The sequence below is a fragment of the Anolis sagrei genome, chromosome 5 (genome assembly GCF_037176765.1).
Source record: "Anolis sagrei isolate rAnoSag1 chromosome 5, rAnoSag1.mat, whole genome shotgun sequence".
NCBI lineage: Eukaryota > Metazoa > Chordata > Lepidosauria > Squamata > Dactyloidae > Anolis > Anolis sagrei.
The window spans coordinates 138354369-138374363 of NC_090025.1; the positions used below are offsets into that span (position 1 = coordinate 138354369).

At 37.3% G+C, this 19995-nt stretch overlaps 1 protein-coding gene across 2 annotated transcripts in view; it reads right to left on the reverse strand.

The window, feature by feature from the left end:
* Positions 1–1046: 1046 nt before the first annotated feature.
* SLC38A4 (solute carrier family 38 member 4) overlaps positions 1047–19995 on the reverse strand; it is a 44502-nt gene continuing 25553 nt past the window's right edge. For both annotated transcript variants that reach the window (XM_060777562.2, XM_060777563.2), the window contains exons 2-16: positions 19197–19444; positions 18162–18252; positions 17954–18069; positions 15092–15165; positions 14010–14102; positions 12856–12937; positions 12677–12759; positions 12525–12583; positions 11091–11369; positions 8957–9036; positions 7964–8064; positions 5468–5592; positions 3794–3938; positions 2254–2351; positions 1047–1945 (exon numbers count right to left, since the gene is read on the reverse strand). In XM_060777562.2, coding sequence (XP_060633545.2) covers positions 1844–1945; positions 2254–2351; positions 3794–3938; positions 5468–5592; positions 7964–8064; positions 8957–9036; positions 11091–11369; positions 12525–12583; positions 12677–12759; positions 12856–12937; positions 14010–14102; positions 15092–15165; positions 17954–18069; positions 18162–18252; positions 19197–19315 — 1647 coding nt within the window. In that variant the 5' untranslated portion in view covers positions 19316–19444 and the 3' untranslated portion in view covers positions 1047–1843. The remainder of the gene's footprint in view (positions 1946–2253; positions 2352–3793; positions 3939–5467; positions 5593–7963; positions 8065–8956; positions 9037–11090; positions 11370–12524; positions 12584–12676; positions 12760–12855; positions 12938–14009; positions 14103–15091; positions 15166–17953; positions 18070–18161; positions 18253–19196; positions 19445–19995) is intronic.

Below are 19995 nucleotides of genomic sequence, written 5' to 3' on the forward strand. Positions count from 1 at the left end.
TAGCTCAGGCTTCCTCAGCACAGTGCTTTCCAGATACTTTGTGTTGCAATGCCTATCAGTACCAGTTCAAAATATCTAGAGGCAGTTTTGTTGAAGAAAGCTACCATGAGATATGATTATCATGGGATTCTCATCATGATGTTAAGCACCAGCAATATTAAGCAGGGACGTATAGGTTGCCAACACATTGATCATAGCTACCATGTAAGTGCTCCAGTAGCTTGGCAGGAAATATTTACAAGTAACAAATTACTTGTAATTAATTCCTGTCCTCAATACATGGGGTGTTGATACATTACATGACAATTGTAACTTAATGGGAGATAGCCTGTATCTGCTGTGAAACCATAGTATTTTAGTAACTGTTACTGTTATGTGGGGTGTGAGTTCTCACTAAAAAATAAGAGTATATCATATGGTTTAAGTGCTTGTTTGCCCTGTGTCATATGTTGCAGAATACAAAACAGTCAGATGGAACATTCTTGGGGTTTTTAAAATAAACTTTCCAAACTCTGAGCACTTCTAAATCTTACAACTAGAGATTATACCTGAAAAGAATATTTGCAACACTACAACATGGGCATCCACTTAAAAAGTGAGTTCAAGTGCTAGCTTTGCAGCTATGAATACATTTAAAGAGCATGGCCAGATTTAATAAGTGACTGGCCAATATCCTTTTTTTTTTTCACTTTTAAGCACTGCCATGTCAAATGGTAAGGTTCTAAAAGTCAAATGTGGCAAAAAATGATTTTATTGACCTGGCAACATTTTCCTAATCTGCAAGATGATTGAACTGAAAAGCCCTGTTAACCAAACCAGTTGTGACTAATCCGTGCTGCCACATTTATACTGCAAAGAAGCAGTATAAAAGGGGTGCTTTGAATGAGATTTTCCTGCTTCTTGGCAGGGGGTTGGACTGGATGGTCCACAAAGTCTCTTCCAACTATATGATTCTATAAGATTTCTGAAAGTGAACATGACAACATACCATGTGATGGTAGGCATTCTTGTTACCACTTTTTGGCTTACAAAGAAAATGAGAAATGTTGGGCTTCACTGTATTGTTTATGGCTTAAAGCGATTGTTAGTTTCATGAGTCCCAATTAACCAACGGGAACTTGGGAGATCAACATTAATGTGAGTTCCAGGACTAAAGAACATGGGACTAACAACTGGATTTAGGCTTACAAATTCTACTTAGATTGTACCCATTAACCTCATGGACAACCATTTACAGAATATTTTTCCATTGATTTTCTCTTCCCTTTTGTATCTATGTGTATACACTATACATACATATATACATGGTTTGGCAACTGGGCTTGAGATTTTGAGACTTTCCAATTCTGAACAAGTAATAAATATTCCAGTCTTTTTTCTCAAAAAGGGTACAAAATATGATAGACAGCCTACCCATTGGCAAGTTAAAAAGGCACGAAGGTAAGCTCTGTTGTCTTTCAAAATTCTAAAAACTGTGGTACTCCCTTTTTTAACAAGAAGGAACAACAGGTTACTTCTTGGAAAAACATTAACAGGAGCGGTCTGTGCTGAGGACTATATACATAATGAGCTTTGTGCATCCACTAGCACACTTTCTTTATCCTAACCTGGTCCAGAAAGGTGTGGCTCAGGCTTCGATGCATAAATAACTCTCCCTTATTAAAGGAAGTTTGAATATTCCATAGGTTCCTCCTAGTGGTATTACTAGCAAAGTCTTTGGAATTTTGCAGAGATCAACTAGAAGTAATGTCCTCTTCTGTATGTCAAAAGTTTTTTTTCTTTTTGGATGATGGCATTCAACCATTTCCAGAAAAAAAAGAAGAAGCATCTATTTTCTTTCTGATTAATGCTGATTGGAATCAGAAGAATTGTATATCCAGTCCAGGACAATTAGAGTCATGCTCCCAATCATGAAGATGATGCCGACAATCAGGAAAACCAAGGCCTGTAATTGAGAAGACACAACAACAATAAAAACTCCCAGTTGGTAGTGATGAAATTTTAAGATACTACAATACAGCCCCATATCTCTCTGTCCCCATCCCCATGAATATCTGAAACTGGAGAAAAGCAAACATTCTATTTTGGTGACCATACTTAAGTTAAAAGCATAGACATGCACCAGAGGATTTAGAAAGGTCCACCAACACTTGGGTGGAGAGTATATTTTAGGGAGTCTTGATATGTGAATCCATGGATATAAAAGCTGTGGATAAGGGACAGGACAACACGAATAACTTCTAGTCTACTTACTCCAATCTTCTGAGGTGACCTGAAAGGCTCCTTTTTGACAATTCGGAGATAGAAGGCAGCAGGAAGAATAAAGATCAGCATAGTGGCAGCAGAAGCACCTGCCAGAAGAAAAACATGTAATTACTCCTTAATTTAAAAGAGGAAAGTCTTAAAAAAAGAATCTGTGGGTTATAGTTGTTCAATGGAATTCACAACCGCAATTGCAGAATCATAACCTAGAGTTACACATTTGTGACTAGTTTGTGTTCATGGCCCAGAAAAGTCCACAAATCCTGATGTAATGATTGACAGGAGAACACACTGCTGTTATAAGCAACAGCTACTTGGCAAATCAAGACTGAGATGGGTTGGATCAGGACTAAGGTAGCAGGTACTTAGCTGATCTAGAGTGCAGCTTTTTAATCTACGGGTCCTGACCCCAAATGGGGCTCCATTATTTCAATGTTGGGATTGCAAAAAATAAAATAAAAATGGTAACAATAAAAAAGTTTCTGAATGTCACCTAGTGGAGGTTTTAGACATTTACATGCAACTGTTAGCAACAATGTGCAGTAGACTCTGCAGAAAATGCTTCAGCTGTACTTAATAAAAAAGAAAATCAGCCTGTTTAGCAAGCCTTGCAAATTCTGATTTTTTTATCAGTAAATGTTAGATTTTGTCCTGGGGGTAGGGCTTGGGCAGTACACAAGGGACTAGTGAATACCTCCTTGTGCACTGTTCACACATATAACCCCCAAGATGCATGCATTTCTGTCACCAATAGGATTCCAGCTAACATGTCAGACACAAAGTATCTTCCTTTGGTATCTCATTTTGCATGCACAGGGCTTGCTTTGTTATCTTGATGCAACTGCAAGAAGCAAAACAGGTTTACCACCTCATCTACAGATTCTGGAACAAGACTGGAACCTAATAGTGATCATATCTGAAACTGACCAGAAGGGTCAAACAATGTATTACTTTAAATAGACAATATATAGCTTAGGAGATACTTTAAAACAAATTTATAGCTCAGAATTTAGAGACCCAGTCTGGATTGGGATTGTAGGAGGATTTATCTTCCTTATCTCTCCCGTTGAGGGTGGCAAAATGAAATGTTCCTTCATTCCACAAATTTCTAGTATTGCAAAGAATGAAACACTGAACATTGTTCACACAATGCTTACATTTCCTTGATAATTTTGGCTACACCTCATCTATGAATGCCTAAACAATATTTTTATGCTGAAGTTTCAAAGCTACTATTATGCTAGAAATTTGGGGAATAAAGGAAAACATGGGGGATGGGATTCTTATCTTCCCTCTTTTTACTCTCCCCTGTTAAGGACCACCAGGGGTAAAAACACACACTTGTGTCAATATGGAAAATAATGCTTGTTGAGACTGAAATTGGGAAATTATTCTTTTTTTTCCACTGAGCATTGTAAACTGAATCAAAATTGTCTTTGTAAATAACAAAACCAGGTTTTTCAAATAAACATTTTTCTTGCCAATGCAAAAATAAGAAAATGAATGAGGATTCCCCACTATTAATACATACCTATGAATCCAAAGATGTCTTTAATAGTAGGGACAAAGATGACTAAAATATTATTGAATATAAGTATAACAGCAGCAATTAGAAAGTGTCTTATCCAACTGAAAGGCCTTCCAGGGAACAAAAGTGCAATAACTGATGTACGGATCTGTAAAGAATGAACAAAATTGTATCTCAATATTTTTTTATCAGTTAAATTAAGTAAATTAAGAATTTCCTACAAAATATTATATATTATATATCTATATGTATATCTATGTATCTCAGCAGTGAGAAACTTGCATTCTTCCAGATTTTGCTGGATTACACTTTCCATCAGTCCCATCTAGCATAGTGCATGGTGAGGCATGATGGGAGCAGCAATCCAACAACATCTGGATGGCTACAAGTTGTCCACTCAGAAAACCAGAATACCTTCCTTATTTCTGTTTTTTAATTAATGCATTTGTGAAAGCAATGATAGAAACTTCTCTTACAGAGCAGCTATACATATTCAGCAATACATAAATAGATAAACTTTCTGAAAAAGTGGTGAGCTATTAAAAAAGAAGACATGTTTGCTGTCAGTGTTAAAAAGGGACAGTGTAAATTTCACTCAATCAATCATTTGATCTACAAATGTTGAAATATTCAAGTCTCTTTGCTGAATTCATGTAAACATTCCAGGCTTGAACAGTATTTCTCCAGCCTTTTTACTTGCAGAGATAAGTGGGTAAAAGGTCAATAGCAGATCCACTAGGCAAGAAGGGATAGTGTTACACTGAAGGCCTCCGAGGAGCTAAAGAAAAATGTGCAGAAGGCAAGCGGCAAAAATGGCACCTTTGTGAGCATGTCTGGGTCGAATCAGAACTTTCAGAAATCTGTGGAAGTTTTGCGAATTGCAGCTCTACTTCAAATCATTCCCATAATGTTTCCATTATGAGTAAAGTATAGGAATCTTACTGTTTTCCTGAACCTAATAGCCAGCACCTTAGATTCTGGGAGTTGTCCACAAACACAGTATTTGTAAGGGAGACATTTGGAGATTATAATTATTGAACAGGAGGACTGCAAAAGTGATAGTCCATGTAAGCATAACTTGAGAAACCCAGAGCTGCTGAAAGGTGTGATAATACAAGATGCAAGCATTGTTGGGAATCTGACATGCATTGTTGGGCATCTGTCAGCAAATCAGGTTTCCTACTTAATCACCTCTGTGAACATAATATACAGAAGTAAGTGCCATGTCTGGCTGTATAGGCAACTGGTAGGTGCATACTTCTGAGTTGCTCCAAAACTGGGGAATGTCAGAATTCTTTGCTATTAGACTAACAGAAGGTGAGTGGATGATTTGGTTGATTATAGGACACTTCAAAAGAGGGATGAAAATAGAGAACTGACATTCCTTTCCCTTAATTAACAAAATCAGGAGAGAATGCTTCTGGAACATGGCCATACAGCCTGGAAAACTCACAGCAACCCAACATCTTTTATAATAGATATTTTAATAACACAGCACTTTCAAATTCTATTTTAAAGCAGATAAAAAGATATATTGGTTGCAAAATGTGGCATTCAGCCTTTTGTCTGAAGCTTGGTCACTGTCCTTATTACTCTTGTCTTTCTGCTTTTTTCTTCTTCAGCATTCTCAAATATGGGTTGTTTGAAGAAAACACAATACATTGCCTTTCAACTTACTGGAAATAAGACAATAGGTACAGTCAGGGTCACAGCTACAAGTACAGCAAGGCGGACCATCAAAAGCAGAGTGTCAAACTTATACACTTTGGTGTATGTGTGAAGCAGCTCATCTTCCACCTCACCTGCACAAAAAAGAAGAAAGAAAAGATCAAAGTGAGTTTTTTCAGGCAATCTTATGTTTGCTCATTCTCAGAGTCATAACAATGCATTCATAAAGACATTCATAACAGTAACAGAATAAACACATTTTAGTTTAACCAACCAGAAAATTCAAATACACTTTTCAGCAATTCTAAGGGAGTTAGAAGTAGTTTGAAAATAATGTCTAACCATAGTTGGCAGTGTTTACTTGCATAACATGCCCTAACTTTGGTTAAGCTAAGTGGAATCATGGCCGAATTTAAATATATCAGCTTCCTTCCTGCCATTTTACAGAAGATAGAACAGATGCTGAGGAATGGCAATGCTAAGGAATGACAATGAGATGGTGAAGAATATTCTTGATACTAAGTATACTGCTTTAAGAAATGGTAGAGTACAATGTTCTACTGAAACAGGATACAACTTGCAGTCCAGCACCCCTATGTGAGAAGGGGAGGAGGAGGTACTATATTTTCATTTCTTCATAGAGTAAAATGTCTTTTCCAAGACATTTTGCACAGGCCCATAGCCAGAAAATCAGGCTCCATCAATAAACTTCAGTGGACACTCAAGAGTGCAAGTTCAGACAGATTTTCTTGTCCCATGGTGTTTCTTAAGTATGTTTTCAAATGTATAAGAGTTGAAAACAACCTTTCGTTTGTAGATGTTGACACTGACAATGTTGGAGAAATTTGAAAAAAATCTTTCCTGAACTACTTCTCAGAACCTTATAAACTTTTCTTGAAGCTGATTGTAGAAAAAGTCCAGAAATGGGATGTACATATATAGCCTATAATATTCCATTGGTGTTGGTGAAGTTGCCTGGATATTGCTTTTATAAGTTTGCCTTGAATAGATGCAAGGAACCTTCACTTGTCCACCCATAGATTCCACCACCGATCTTGCTGTGTCAAAGATTTCCTGAAATTCTTTCACAGATTCTGTGCACATCTTCTTGGTTTTTGTTGACATGCTGTTGACATGTTGACATGCTGAAGACTACAGAAAATGTCTATATCTACTCTTTGTATTGTTTTTGCTAACCCGAAGGGATGATAATATAAGCTTTCTGAGAATGTATATGGTTGCTATAAATTCAGCATACACTGTACCAGGGCCGTAGCCAGAAAAAAAATTCGGGAGGGGTTTAAATTTTCGGGGAGGGGGAGGGGGGGTTGAAACCTGCCTCCAAGCTCACGCTGAAGCAAAGAGCACAGCAGGGGGCAGAGCAGCCTTCAATAGTCTGCAGCTTCGCCCCTGTCAACCACCTCCACCAAGTCTGGCCTCCTTAATAAGCACATTCAACACACACACCCCGCAATGACAGTAATAATAATAATAATAATAATAATAATAATAATAATCCTTTATTTGTACCCCGCTACCATCTCCCGGAGGACTCGGTGCGGCTTACAAGAGGCCGAGCCCAAATACAACAGTAAAAACAACAACAACAATACAGCAAAATAACTCAAAAACAAGGCAATAACATTAACAACACACCATGCTGCAATTAAAATCTATGGCAGGGCCAAATGTAATAATTAAAATTAAAAAGTGCTGAGCATGACCAGGTGAAAAAGGTAGGTGTTTGGAGGGGCATGGGCATGGGCATGCAGTTATCCTGGCTGGGGCTTGCCTGATGTCCTTAGGGAGAGAGTTCCAGAGTCGAGGGGCCACCACCGAGAAAGCCCTATCCCTTGTCCTCGCCACTTGCGCATGCGATGCAGATGGGATCGTGAGTAGGGCCTCTCCAGATGAACGAAGAGATCGTGTGAGTTCATACACAGAGATGCGGTCACGCAGGTAGGCGAGGCCCAAACAGTGTGAATAAATTGTCAATATTTGCCCGAGATAGTGCTTGCAGTTCTGGAGGGACTCTTAATTTTTTGTATCTCATAGACTTAGCATGGGGATTTGGTTAAGCAGTTAAAATTCATGAGTAAACCAGGTTTTTTAAAAAAATCTGAAACATTTCGGGGGGGGGGGGTTGAACCCCTAAACCCCCCCCCCCCTCGCTACAGGCCTGCACTGTACAGTTCAACAAAATGGAAAGCTGTCTCATGACGCTCAACCCAATAGCTTTCACAAAGTAGCAACAGGTTGTTTGTTCTTGAATCAAGGAAACATTATTTTATATTTTTCTTCTACAATTTCTATCTGATGGATGATACTCTGAAGAAATTGCACACAGATAATATTGTTCCTTGACTGTTTTTGACAGATAGTGTTTGCAGTTCTGGAGGAACTCGAATTTTTGCTTCAGCATGGGGAAGTATATTTCAATGGAAAATATGTGAAAATTAGGAGTAATTGAGTTCTGTAGTGATCTGGAGATCAGCTTCAACTCACCATAGAAAGTAAGATAGCCAAATAGAGCAGCCAGTAGATACATAATAAGCATGCCAGTGATGGAGACGTTAGAAACATTTTGCATCCGTTTTCGAGATCGGCTGGAAAAAAAAATGCAGTACAGTTAACTATTACCTGTATTTGTGACATGAACAAAAAAGCAAGGACATTTCCCAAAAGACCAACCAGCTTCAGGCGACTCAAAGGCCTTTATAGAGAATGTATTCCTGATCATTTCTTCTGTGTACATATTTCAGTTTCCAGTTACTTCTAGTTCTAAATTGAGAGGCAATCACTACCCATTACTGGTATGTGTTTTAAACTAAGATGTCTTGCAAAGAATTCTGGGAACTGTAATTCTATGAGGTGGTAGAAAATGGTTTATCCCTCACAAAACTATGGTACCCTGATATACAAAAAACATGTATCCTTTTTGGGGGATTCAGAAATTTATCTATTTCTTACATTTAAAAAATTGAAAATGCTGTTTGTCCACTATTCTTGCATATAGCTAAATAAATGGACAAGGAAAATGGATGTATGGTTATTTTTCACACCAAAGCTGTTCTCTTCTTTGGCATCTCCCATTACACACCCACAGAATGTATTACCCGATTTTCTCCAGAAAGAACAAATCAAGCAAAAGAAAGAAAAACCTAAGAAAACCCTATCAGCTGGTACAGAGTATAAAACAGAAACATCTAAAGAGTAAAAAAATATGAAGAGAATAGCAAATGCAATCACTAAATAGGACAGCTTAGCGATAACTGATTTATAAAGACGAAATACTGTACATTTGTGAATTATGTGCTAATGCCAGACAACTGAAAAAACTGAGTAATATACAAAACAAAATGTGAAAATGTTTCTGTCCTGGACTATAATTCTTAGAATCCCTCAGTCAGCTTAGCTTGTAGGATTCTGGGAGTGGTAGTTCAAAGCAGTAAAATTTCCATGCTCTCTATGCAGAAAAAATAAAAGAAACAGACTTACTTTTTTAGTTCACTGTATATGGGTAGTACTTCAGGGTGGCACACAAATGCAAATGCGAGGATTGGTATTGTATAGGCAGTCTAAAAGGAAAAATGGGCACCAGCCCTGGTTAGCGTTTTTATTTCTCACTGGAGAATATCAATTCTGTTTACTGCATTTTATGACTGGCTCAATGTTGCAATTAGTCCAGACAAAGCTCTGGCTAAGACAGAAGTACTGCATGAGAAGCTATGGAAATAACTGAATGATAACTAATTAACTAATAATTAATTAATACTATCTTCTCTTTTCATAGCCGAGAACCTTATAAAGAAATAATTTTCTGGGAATAGTTACTGTGTGCTGCTTCTGCAAACCACTAATCACTATGCAAGAAGGAAAAAGAGAAGACACAGGGCCCTTCTAAAAGGTAAAAATTTCCCCTTGACATTAAGTCTAGTCATGTCCGACTCTGGGGGGTGGTGCTCATCTCCATTTCAAAGCCAAAGAGCTGGCATTGCTTGTAGATACCTCCAAAGTAATGTGGCTGGCATGACTGCATGGAGCACCATTACCTTCCTGCAGAAGCTGTAACTATTTATCTATCATATTTGCATGTTTTCAAACTGCTAGGCTGGCAGAAGCTGGGGCTAACAGCAGGAGCTCACCCTGCTCCCCAGATTCGAACCACTGACCTTTCGGTCAGTAAATTTAGCAGCTCAGTGGTTTAACCCACTGTGCCACCAGGGGCTCCCCACAAGGTCCTTCTACACTATACTAAAACCTGAGAGGAAGTGTGTTAAAACGACATGCTTCCTCTCAGGTTTCAGTCCCCACACCCAACGCAAACCCAGGCTTTCCTGGGCGGGGTGGCTAGACGGAATCCTCTCCAGACTTTCATTTCGCCTCCCAAACCTACTGCAGGGGCCTGCAGACAGTGCAGGGCTCTCTCTATAACGCCCACCTAATGCAAGAAAATTATGCATCAGGAGGTGTAGGGGGCTAAATGGGGGGCTGGGTGGGGAAGGGGGCACCATCCTGCTCCTCTGGCCTTTTGAGAGCCTAAAGATGCAGGATGGCTGTGGGGACTGAACTCCGGGACTGCAAAAACAGTCCCGGGAGTCCGTCCCCACAAGACCCTCACCTCTAAAGACCTGGACCCTAGGTTATGGTCCAGATCTTTAGAGGTGCTTAATTAATGCGGCATGAACTGTGAAAACCTGGTTTACTCTGCATTAATTCGCTTTTACCTGAGGTGTCGTTTGGGTGCTTCATGTAAAAATGAGACAGGGCCCACTGCCTTGTAAAAGACCAGGTATGCTAGATTTCCAAACTGGAATGACAAGACAGTACTCTCTGTTGCTAAACTAGTTGGTAGAGTAACACTAGTTACTCAAGTGTCATGTAAAAAAATCTTGTATGATTTGAGGTATGACCTGCGTCACCACTCACTTTTATTGAATGGTCTTGAGCTGAATCTACACTGTCATATAATCCATGTTATTAAATCAGATAATCCACGTTATTGGCTTTGAACTGGATTATATGAGTCTACACTGCCATATAATCCAGTTCAAAGCAGATAATCTGAATTTTATATGGCAGTGTAGATCTACCCTTGGAGATTTCAGTGGGAGAGCACATGCCAATCACATGCACAACAAATGAGCCTTGCCCAAAATAGTTGACATATAATTTGAGGCTATTTTGATTTGTACCAAATACTATGGGTTTGGTCAGTTGTGGGTGTAGCTGCCAATGACTATACCCACTCATGTGGCTGCCCAGAGAGGAGAAGGAAGAGCAATGCCATGCTGTCATAATTCTAGGAGACAGACTACAGCATTTGGTCTGGTTGCTGTGTACCAAATGTTCAGGAGTCAGTATGCTGGGAGCATATCTAATAGCTGTTGTATGTCTAAGGATATGGGAGTTGGAGCATCCTGTAAAACCACAATATGAGACTAGACTTTAAACCCCCAAATGCAGGATGTCCTGTATAAAACAGGATGTCTAGGGTTTTGGACAGGGTATTCAACAAGACTTGTATGTTTCAAGCTGAAACAGTATTTGGGATAGATTGACCACACATGCTCAAAAACTTTCAAAGGAGGCTGGTAGGCATTTTTTTTGCTATGTAAATTTAGAATCTTACCCGTGAGTTAAATACAAAATACTTGGGTCGGCACATGTCATCCTCCTCTTCGTGGGCTTCATATTTGACCCCACTTTGGTGGAGTTTATTGCTGTTTTCTTCAAAACTTGAATACTGCTTGTGGGCATTATCCATCATCAAGTTGAGGTCCGAATTAGCAGAGTCATTGGGTAGCGTTACTATATGTAATGGAACTGTGGAGCCATTGGAGGACCAGTTACCAATGCTATTGTCCAAGTGTGGGAATGGACAAGGGATTTGGGATTTCTTGTAGATCACCTAAAATAAGATTAGAAACATGCATCAGGAGATTGCAAAGCTAAAGTCAGCAACACTTTCAATCTCTATATAGGTATTACTACCATTCATCTTAAATGATGTACCTGAATAGGTTATTGGTGATGCTCTATCCTGCAGTGAATATCATCTTGATCACAATTACGCTATCATGCTTTTTTGCTCAGTTATTGCACAGCCAAATGATAAAAAATTCAATGAGGCTCCACTTATGGTGGGTTGGGAACAGGAACCATTCCAATATCTTTGCATCGTGTTGTCTAAACTTGGAGTAATTACCCATCCCTTTACCACTTTGATATACCATATATATTTGAGTATTAGCCGATCCAAATATAAGCTGAGATGCTTAATTTTACCACAAGAAACTGGGAAAACATATTGACTCAAGTATAAGCTGAGGGTGGGAAATGCAGCAGCTACTGGTAAATTCAAAATGAAAATAGATACCAATAACATTACATTAATTGAGGCACCAGTAGGTTAAAGGTTTATGAATATTTACATAAAACTGTAATTTAAGATAAGACTGTCCAATTCTGATTAAACAATTTTTCTAACCTTCTTCAATGTAAATTTACTATTTATTTATTTATTTATTTACTACGCTTATATACCGCAATTCTCAGCCCGAGGGCGACTCATGTGCTTACACATCCCTCCAATAATAATAAAGAGAGTAAAAAAATGAAAATGTAATAATAGAGTAAAATAATAAATGTAATAATAATCAGAGTAAAATAATGTAAATGTAATAATAATAATAAATAGAGTAAAATAAGAAATGTAATAATAATAAAAATAAAAATAATAACAACAGAATAAAATAATAAATAACCTTGATTCAGGTATAAGTTGAGGGGGGCTTTTTCAGCCTAAAAAAAGGGCTGAAAATTTGGCTTATACTTGAGTATATACAGTACATTAATAATGCCCTTCCTGATCTGTTATTCTGCTATGGCACACATGATTACTTGGTTCTTTTAAAGTTTAAGCTGGCAATAGGATGGGATTGTTATTTATTAATATATATAAAAATATAAGCAGCTTCTGTTGGAAGATGGAGCTACTGTCCATACACATCAAGCATATTTTGCATTTACAGTATAATGTCATGCATATGTTAATATTACTTACCACACTCAGAAAGAACACCATACACATTAGCGAAAATCCACTTGTATAGCCAAGGTATCCTTCAAAAACAGTAAGAGAATGCACAATTAATAAACATGCAAAAATGTCCAATACAGATAAACTATAATGCATTTTGTTAGAAATATATCTACCTAAGTTCTTTAGAAGGGAAAGTGGAAGGATAACTCCAATGCTCACAAATATTACGAGGTAGTTTCCATTAAGATACCATTCCCTAGAATGCAAAAATAAAATAACCACGTATTAATCAGTTCTGTTAAGTTTACCATTGGGTGGGTGATATCATATATATACATAAACAAAATCTTACCCAGAATTCTCTTCAAGGCCTAAAAATGTTCTGATAACTTCGGGGAGTTCATACTTAATGATAAAGAGGTAGCTCGACATTGCTGAAAAGACAAATATATTAATTTAGGATGTAAAGGCACATCCAAAGGCACTACATTCCATTTTCAATAAAAATGAATTTTCTATTCAGTTATATGAAAATTGTATTCATATCAGTTTTGATTCCAAACATTCATAATCCTCTAGCCACCTTTCAATTCTGAGGGAGAAAAAACCAGGATATAAATAAATATTGGAAATAAGGGGTATATTCTAGTGGAATTAAGAAAAGATGGATCAAATTATTGTGCTTTGTTTTTCCTACACTGACCCAATATCTAATCTCAATTCAGTTTATCCTAATCTTTGCTTCCTATTTGGTTTTGATTCTTGGTTAAACCTGAATCCTTCATTATTGCATATTATATTGTGTAATGGAGAATCCAGATGTCTCTTTTAAAAAAATGTAATTTCACTATATTGTCCTATTTTTGCCTATGAAGTTTACACTTACATAGTATAAATGTTTTCTCGGATGTGGATACCAGGGAGCAGAATTAAATTCATCTTCTAATAAGTGTGTTTGAGAATGTAGACACTGTGATGCACACATGGGAACAACACCCATTGAATCCAGTAAGGCCTACTTCTCAATAGGCATGCATGCAATGGCAATGCAAGCTAGTTACAATTTTAAGTCCCACTGAAATCCATGTGAAAATGCAGTCATGATCAGAATACATTAACTTCAATGGAAGCTAAGCCAATATTAGTGTGGATCTAACCCTACTTCTTAACACCAAACATGTATGAATAAAAACACGCTAAGAATGCAAAATATAAAATACTACAGCAACATCATAAGCCTGAAAAATGTTACAAGACAACACATTTTATATCCAGTTTAAGCCTTTAAACATACAAGGAATATCCTTTTTAGTTTTTCCTTGTACGGTAACTAAAATTAGCTTTCAATGTAGTATCTATTTCATTCAACTAGCCATGTACAATATTGAACACATAATTGTGAATTTCTATCGACCACACAGTAGCTATGACCATTATGGCATCAACAATACACAACATATCCTGTGGTTATTGTGAGACAGATGAAAAAGGTCATTTCCTGCTTACCTCCAATGTTCTGCATTGTAAGAGAAATGAAAGCACTAATTTTTCCAGGCCATCCAAATGCCTTTTCGCCTAATTTTTCATATATTAGGGATCCTAAGAACAACAGAAGATAAAATGTTCTATTACAGATGTTTTAATTTATGTAAGTTTACAGGATCCTTTAAAATGGCATCTTCAGATGGTTACTAGGATGAATAGATATGGTCTAAACCAGGGATGAGCAATTACTGGAGATAACGGTGTCAAATTACCCACCCAGAGGCCCTTGGAGGGCCATACCATCCAAGTCCCCCCACCCAAATATCCTTTTGTGCCATGTTTTACCCTTGGGTCATGTACTTATTTGTTTGCTTTATATGTGAAAGACATATGGTCTAAGCATCGAATAAACCTGGACCCCCTCCAGGTCATTTTAGGCCTATGAAAAACTATCTCTAGGTCACTTTTGGCAAAAGGGCTACACCTGGGCCAAATGCAGCCAAACACCTATCAACATGTTCCCCCACTGCTTTGGGGGCATGTTCTTCTTTTGAAAAATTTCTTGAGAAAATTGGACAGTTGGAGGCCCTGGGACCACAAATACATATTTGTGTCCACATGAGGCCTACAAAAAACATTTTGCCACCTGTGATCTATACCAAAATAAAGATCTATTGATTTTGAAAACTAATTCCAATAAAAAGGTTAGGCATATTCCCAAGTCCATTCTATTGAAGTCATCAGGAGAGAAAATGATTTAACTTTAACTGTGCTGTGATTATGGTGTGACATCACCACAGTAATATAGTTCAGCAATAGATATCTGGCTTCCTTCCTGTTTGGTTCCTACTGGCTCTTGCATTTTTGTCCTCCCCTTTAGGATATGCCCAACCAAAATGAGAGGGCCAAACCCACCATTAGCAAGAGCAGAATGACCTCTTCAAGCAATAGCTTTGGGGAGTGTCATGAAATGGCAACAAACTATGAGTTATGACCAGAGTCTGGGAAAATTTACTTTTGGGAATCCCATTCCATCATGAAAATATTGTGAGCCAGCCTGGAAAATGAACCTGCCCCACTCCAGATTTGGAAACATATCGTACCTCCTTCTTTGGATGTCTTCAGTAGTAGATGAACCGAATACAGAGACATTATGGCTACGCTGAGCAGTAAAATTCTGAAAGGGATAACAGATATGAGACATCTGCACTAGAGAATAAAAGTGAGTTATATATTGGTTATCTGTTATGTATACAGACATCAACACAGCAGTGTCATTTTAAGCTTCAGTAACAAAGAAAGGCATTCTGTAGGAAGAATACAAAGATTCACAAGCTTTTAAAGGCCCAGAAAGCCACTCCCTACCTTGATATTTTAAGATCATTTGTGATGGTTACCTTGATATCTTATAATACCATGAAATAAGACAGAGATTGGCACATTTGCTTTATTAGACTACAACTCCCAGAATCCTTGACCAGCCAAATAATTCTTCCAAGCTCCAGATAAAACATCCAAATAAAACATATCAAGCAACAAGTAAACATGGTTTAAACAATGTCTAAGGACTGTTGCCCATGGTACCACCACAACTTCAGCCCATATTTTTAGTGATTCTAGCCCTGTTCCCAGTGAAATTGTGCTCATATCCACTTTTCAGTGAGTAAAGGAGTGGCCTCATTACATGACCAATTTTTTTAAAATAAAAAGGATACATGATGATTCCTGTTAACTTTGAACAATGTAAATAATACAGGGATCAAGCATCTTTCCAAATGCTTTTATACATATGACAGCAATATGCTCACAAAGACTTTTTCAATGTTCCAGCTTTTGTTGGACTGTAACTCTCCATCAGCTCTTATCTGCCTTGTATGACTGTGGAGCATAACAAACAACTTCGCATCTCTATGCTTGCCCACAATGTCCTGCCTCATGCACAGAGGAAGAATTGTTTAAAGCTACAGACAATGTGGTTGCTATGTATTGTCGAAGGCTTTCATGGCTGGAATCACTAAGTTCTTGTGGGTTTTTTTGGGCTATATGGCCATGTTCTAGAGGCATTTCTCCTGACGTTTCGCCTGCATCCTCAGAGGTGAGGTCTGTTGGAACTGGGAAAAATGTGGTTGCTGTTGCCCATTTCTGGTCTAAAATTATTTAGCCACTTGCGCTTTCTCTATCAGTTTAATACTTATTTATGCAATGCTTTTGGCATAAAATAAATACGACAAAGTTCTTTTTTATTTTTATTTTTTTAATAGACAAAGTTCTTATCTGGAGGGTCGCACAACTCCAATCCTGGTTTAAATGCAATTGCTAATTTTAACTGAAGTAGATTCACAAAATCAGTTGCGGAAAGGTATATCAACACACATGTAAATCTCACTGCTTCAACTGGTCTCATCTTAATTGGGACTAGCATTTAGATTTTGATCAAAACATTTCTCTTGCCAAACAGCTAGATATTCCATTGAGCTCTTTACTTCTGAATGGAAAGTAGATTGTTTGAAGAATGCTGAGTGTTAACATTTTCTTTTGACAATGCAAAACCAAAATACATATTTCATTGTCACTTTTCTCTGAAGTGGAAAGCAGTATTCCAGGTTTCAGGTGCAAAAACCATTTGTTGATCTGGTTTTAAAAGTTGTCTTCCGAAGGAATTTAACTATCTAAAGCATCTGCTGTTGCCTGTCAAAGTGTATGCAGTATAGATAGTGTAGGTCAGCTACATGTCATTACTGTCAGCACTGCAAGAATATTTGGCACGGTCAGATGTGAGAGGGACTGTAAGTCTGTAGCCACATTTCAAGTTACCCAGTGTCAGATTTAGTGCCATATGGACAGAAAACATTCTCATCACAGGAGGAGTGGCATTTGCCTTGTTACAGAGATACATAATTAGGTTGGGCTGTTTAGTCCGTTCGCAGATTTGTCACAGTTAAGAATGACCCTGTTTCACTTGACAGTATACAATGGAAGCCAAAGAGATCTGTTGTTATTATTACATACTATCACTGAAAAAAAAATTCACAGCTGAGACTTAGGGACGATAGTTGATCAATAATATATGTGTAAAATAGACCCATGTTGAAATATTTAAGACATACCATCTATTTACAGGGATCTCTTTCACTTATATGTGAATGCTCAGGATATTTGGATATCCTATATGTGAAGACACTTAAATTATAGTTAGACTGTGCTAGAGGACATGGCACAGTTCAACTCTTTCTCCTCCCAATCATTGGAAAAATAACATGGAAGCCTGCATGCCTGCATGTTTTACATTTTGTACATTGATTGGACAACTGGGAAGTGGCTGTCAAGGCCAACTGAACAGAGAGAGGCACAGCAGAAGTCTTATCCAAAAAACTATAACGAGGCACTAAAAGTTACTATAATACTACAAGTTACAATTGTTTTATAATATAGTAATACCCTTGTTGTTTGGGAGATGGATTCATAACAAATAACTTGCTATTTGTGATGAATTACTTCCAAGCTCTGACCAAAGTTGGGAATTGTGCTGTTTCTGAATGCTACTTAGTGTATTACAATATATATATAAAATGGAAATTACACAATATATGAACTGTGCATGTCTCTTGGCTTCTTCTTTCAATACACTATTCTTTTTCGCTAGTACCATTCTTATCTGAAAGGGAAAAGCCGTAAATAATGCATACATGAACCAATATCCAGGACATTCTGAGACTGAATAGAAACAGATAGGATATACATATATTGTAAAGAGATAGGAGAGATATTATATACAAAATGATAGTTTGTAAAAGTGACCATGGTGGCTGGGGGATTCTGGGAGTTGTAGTCGAAAAAAACTAACCTATTTGAACTCTGCATAGAATAGAATGAGAATTTCTTATTTCCAGATATTTTAGAACCAAATTGATTTCCCCCATTTCTTTAAGCCATTTTTTTTCCTATACTACACCTTGGATACCTACATGAAAAGTATAATTCCAGTGTTGGCCATGGCATAGGACAACCCTAAGATGCCACTGCCCATGATGGCATTGCTCAGGTTAAATGATGAGATCCCAAATGAAATATTTCCTGGATGCTGTTGGAAAAACAACAATGAAAGTGGATCATTAGTTATACTGTATGTGTGCAATAACAGCTGTACAACTCACCCATTGCTAATAAACTTACATATTCCTCTGTATAGTTTTCCAATTTCTTTTTACCCAGAAAGCCATTGGAAAGGAATTTCTGACTTTCTGCATCGTCACCAACAAACTGACTGAAATGGAGAGGGGGAGAAGAAACAAAAAAAAGGAAAAATAAATGCTATAGCACTTCAATAGGCCATTTTGATCTTTATGCTTTGAAACATTATGATACCAGATAAATTAATGAAACGAATTTGGGGAAAACCAATCAATTAAAAATGAACACAGCTTGTCAGATTTGCCTGGGAGGAAGGCAAAGGCAAAGCCCTTCTGAATAAATGTTGCCAAGAAAACCTCATGATAGGTTTGCCTTAGGGTCATCATAAGTTGGAAACAACCTCAAGGCAAACAAGCACAACAACAAAACTTGGTGCAATATATGTGCCTTCGAGTCATTTCCGCCTCTTGATGACCCTAAAGCAGTAGTTATAAAGCTGTGGATCCCCAGGCGTTTTGGCTGTTGGGATTGCTGGGTGTTGAAGGCCAAAACATCTGGGGACCCACAGGTTGAGAACCACTGCCCTAAAGGTTCAAATGGGAAGCAGGACCATGTAAACTAGGAAGAATATGATATATATGTATGCATTTATTAGCAAATTTCAAGCCAGTCTTTAAGGATTGAATTTGTTTACAAGGGGAAAAACAAAGAATAACTGGAACATAGTAACATAAAATACAAATATAAAATACCCATTGTAAAAATACACATATAATCACTTAATAAATAACAGTTCTAAGAGCCTTTCAGGCAGCAATAAAATGAAAATTGAAGTAAAATAAATTATTACTCAGAACTAACTCAGAACTAAGAAACCAAATCACCAGTAATCATGGATAAGTGAGACTTTCCAGAATGAATCTATGTAAAAATGCAAACTGTTCTCAATACACAGAACAAACAGGCATATTTTCTTGAGTAGGACCAAATCTTGAATCCTCTTGGTCTTCTCAAGGAAAATTACTTCGCTTTTCTTACATTGGTTTTGGTGTCCCTGCAATGAAAATCCTTTGGTACCTGCTAATGGTGGACTTCTCTGGATCTCCCATGTCTGTGTAGGTGTCTTCAGTGCTTTCCCCGCTGTTGCTCTCCTCATCAAGTTCTGTGTTGACTTTTTTCAGTTCCATGCGATCCATTTGAGCTATCAGCAATTTCCAGTACACACACACGGACACACTCTGAGGCGTCTTCAGTGTCAACAGAACTGTACCTTCTGCGTTAAAGGGTCTGCCGACACAATATGTTGACTCTCTGAACACTCTGTTCTATAAACAGGGCAGAAAAGGGCTCATTAGAAATATTCTCAAAAGTCAGTGAATGTGTGAGCATCACTCAGTTCATTGTTTTCTCGGAACTAGTTTCCCTTCCTGGCAAAATAATGTATAGATTAAACTGCTGCCTAGATATTCTTCTCCAATAAAAGTAAAAAGGAACTATTTCAACTTTATAATAATCAAGCTGTTACTTCCAATATAATTCATTATTTGATTTCTTGCACACAATCTTTCCTTACAAAATTTTATTTTTTAAAAGAATTTAAAAGGCAGATAGGAGTGAAAAGAAATATAATGACAATTAGAAATAAGACAATATAACACAAATATATTTGTTAAAGATGACCTTAAAAATTATTAAAAATATTTCTTAAATCACTATTAAAATAAAACCCAAAAGGAAAGATAAACAGTAAATGCATGCCTGAAAAAATAAAGCCTTACAGTATTATAACTAGGCCTTTCCATAACAGTATTTACAGCTGATAAGCAATACTACATTTATAAAAGTATACCAATTTAATGGATAGACTAGGAAGCTT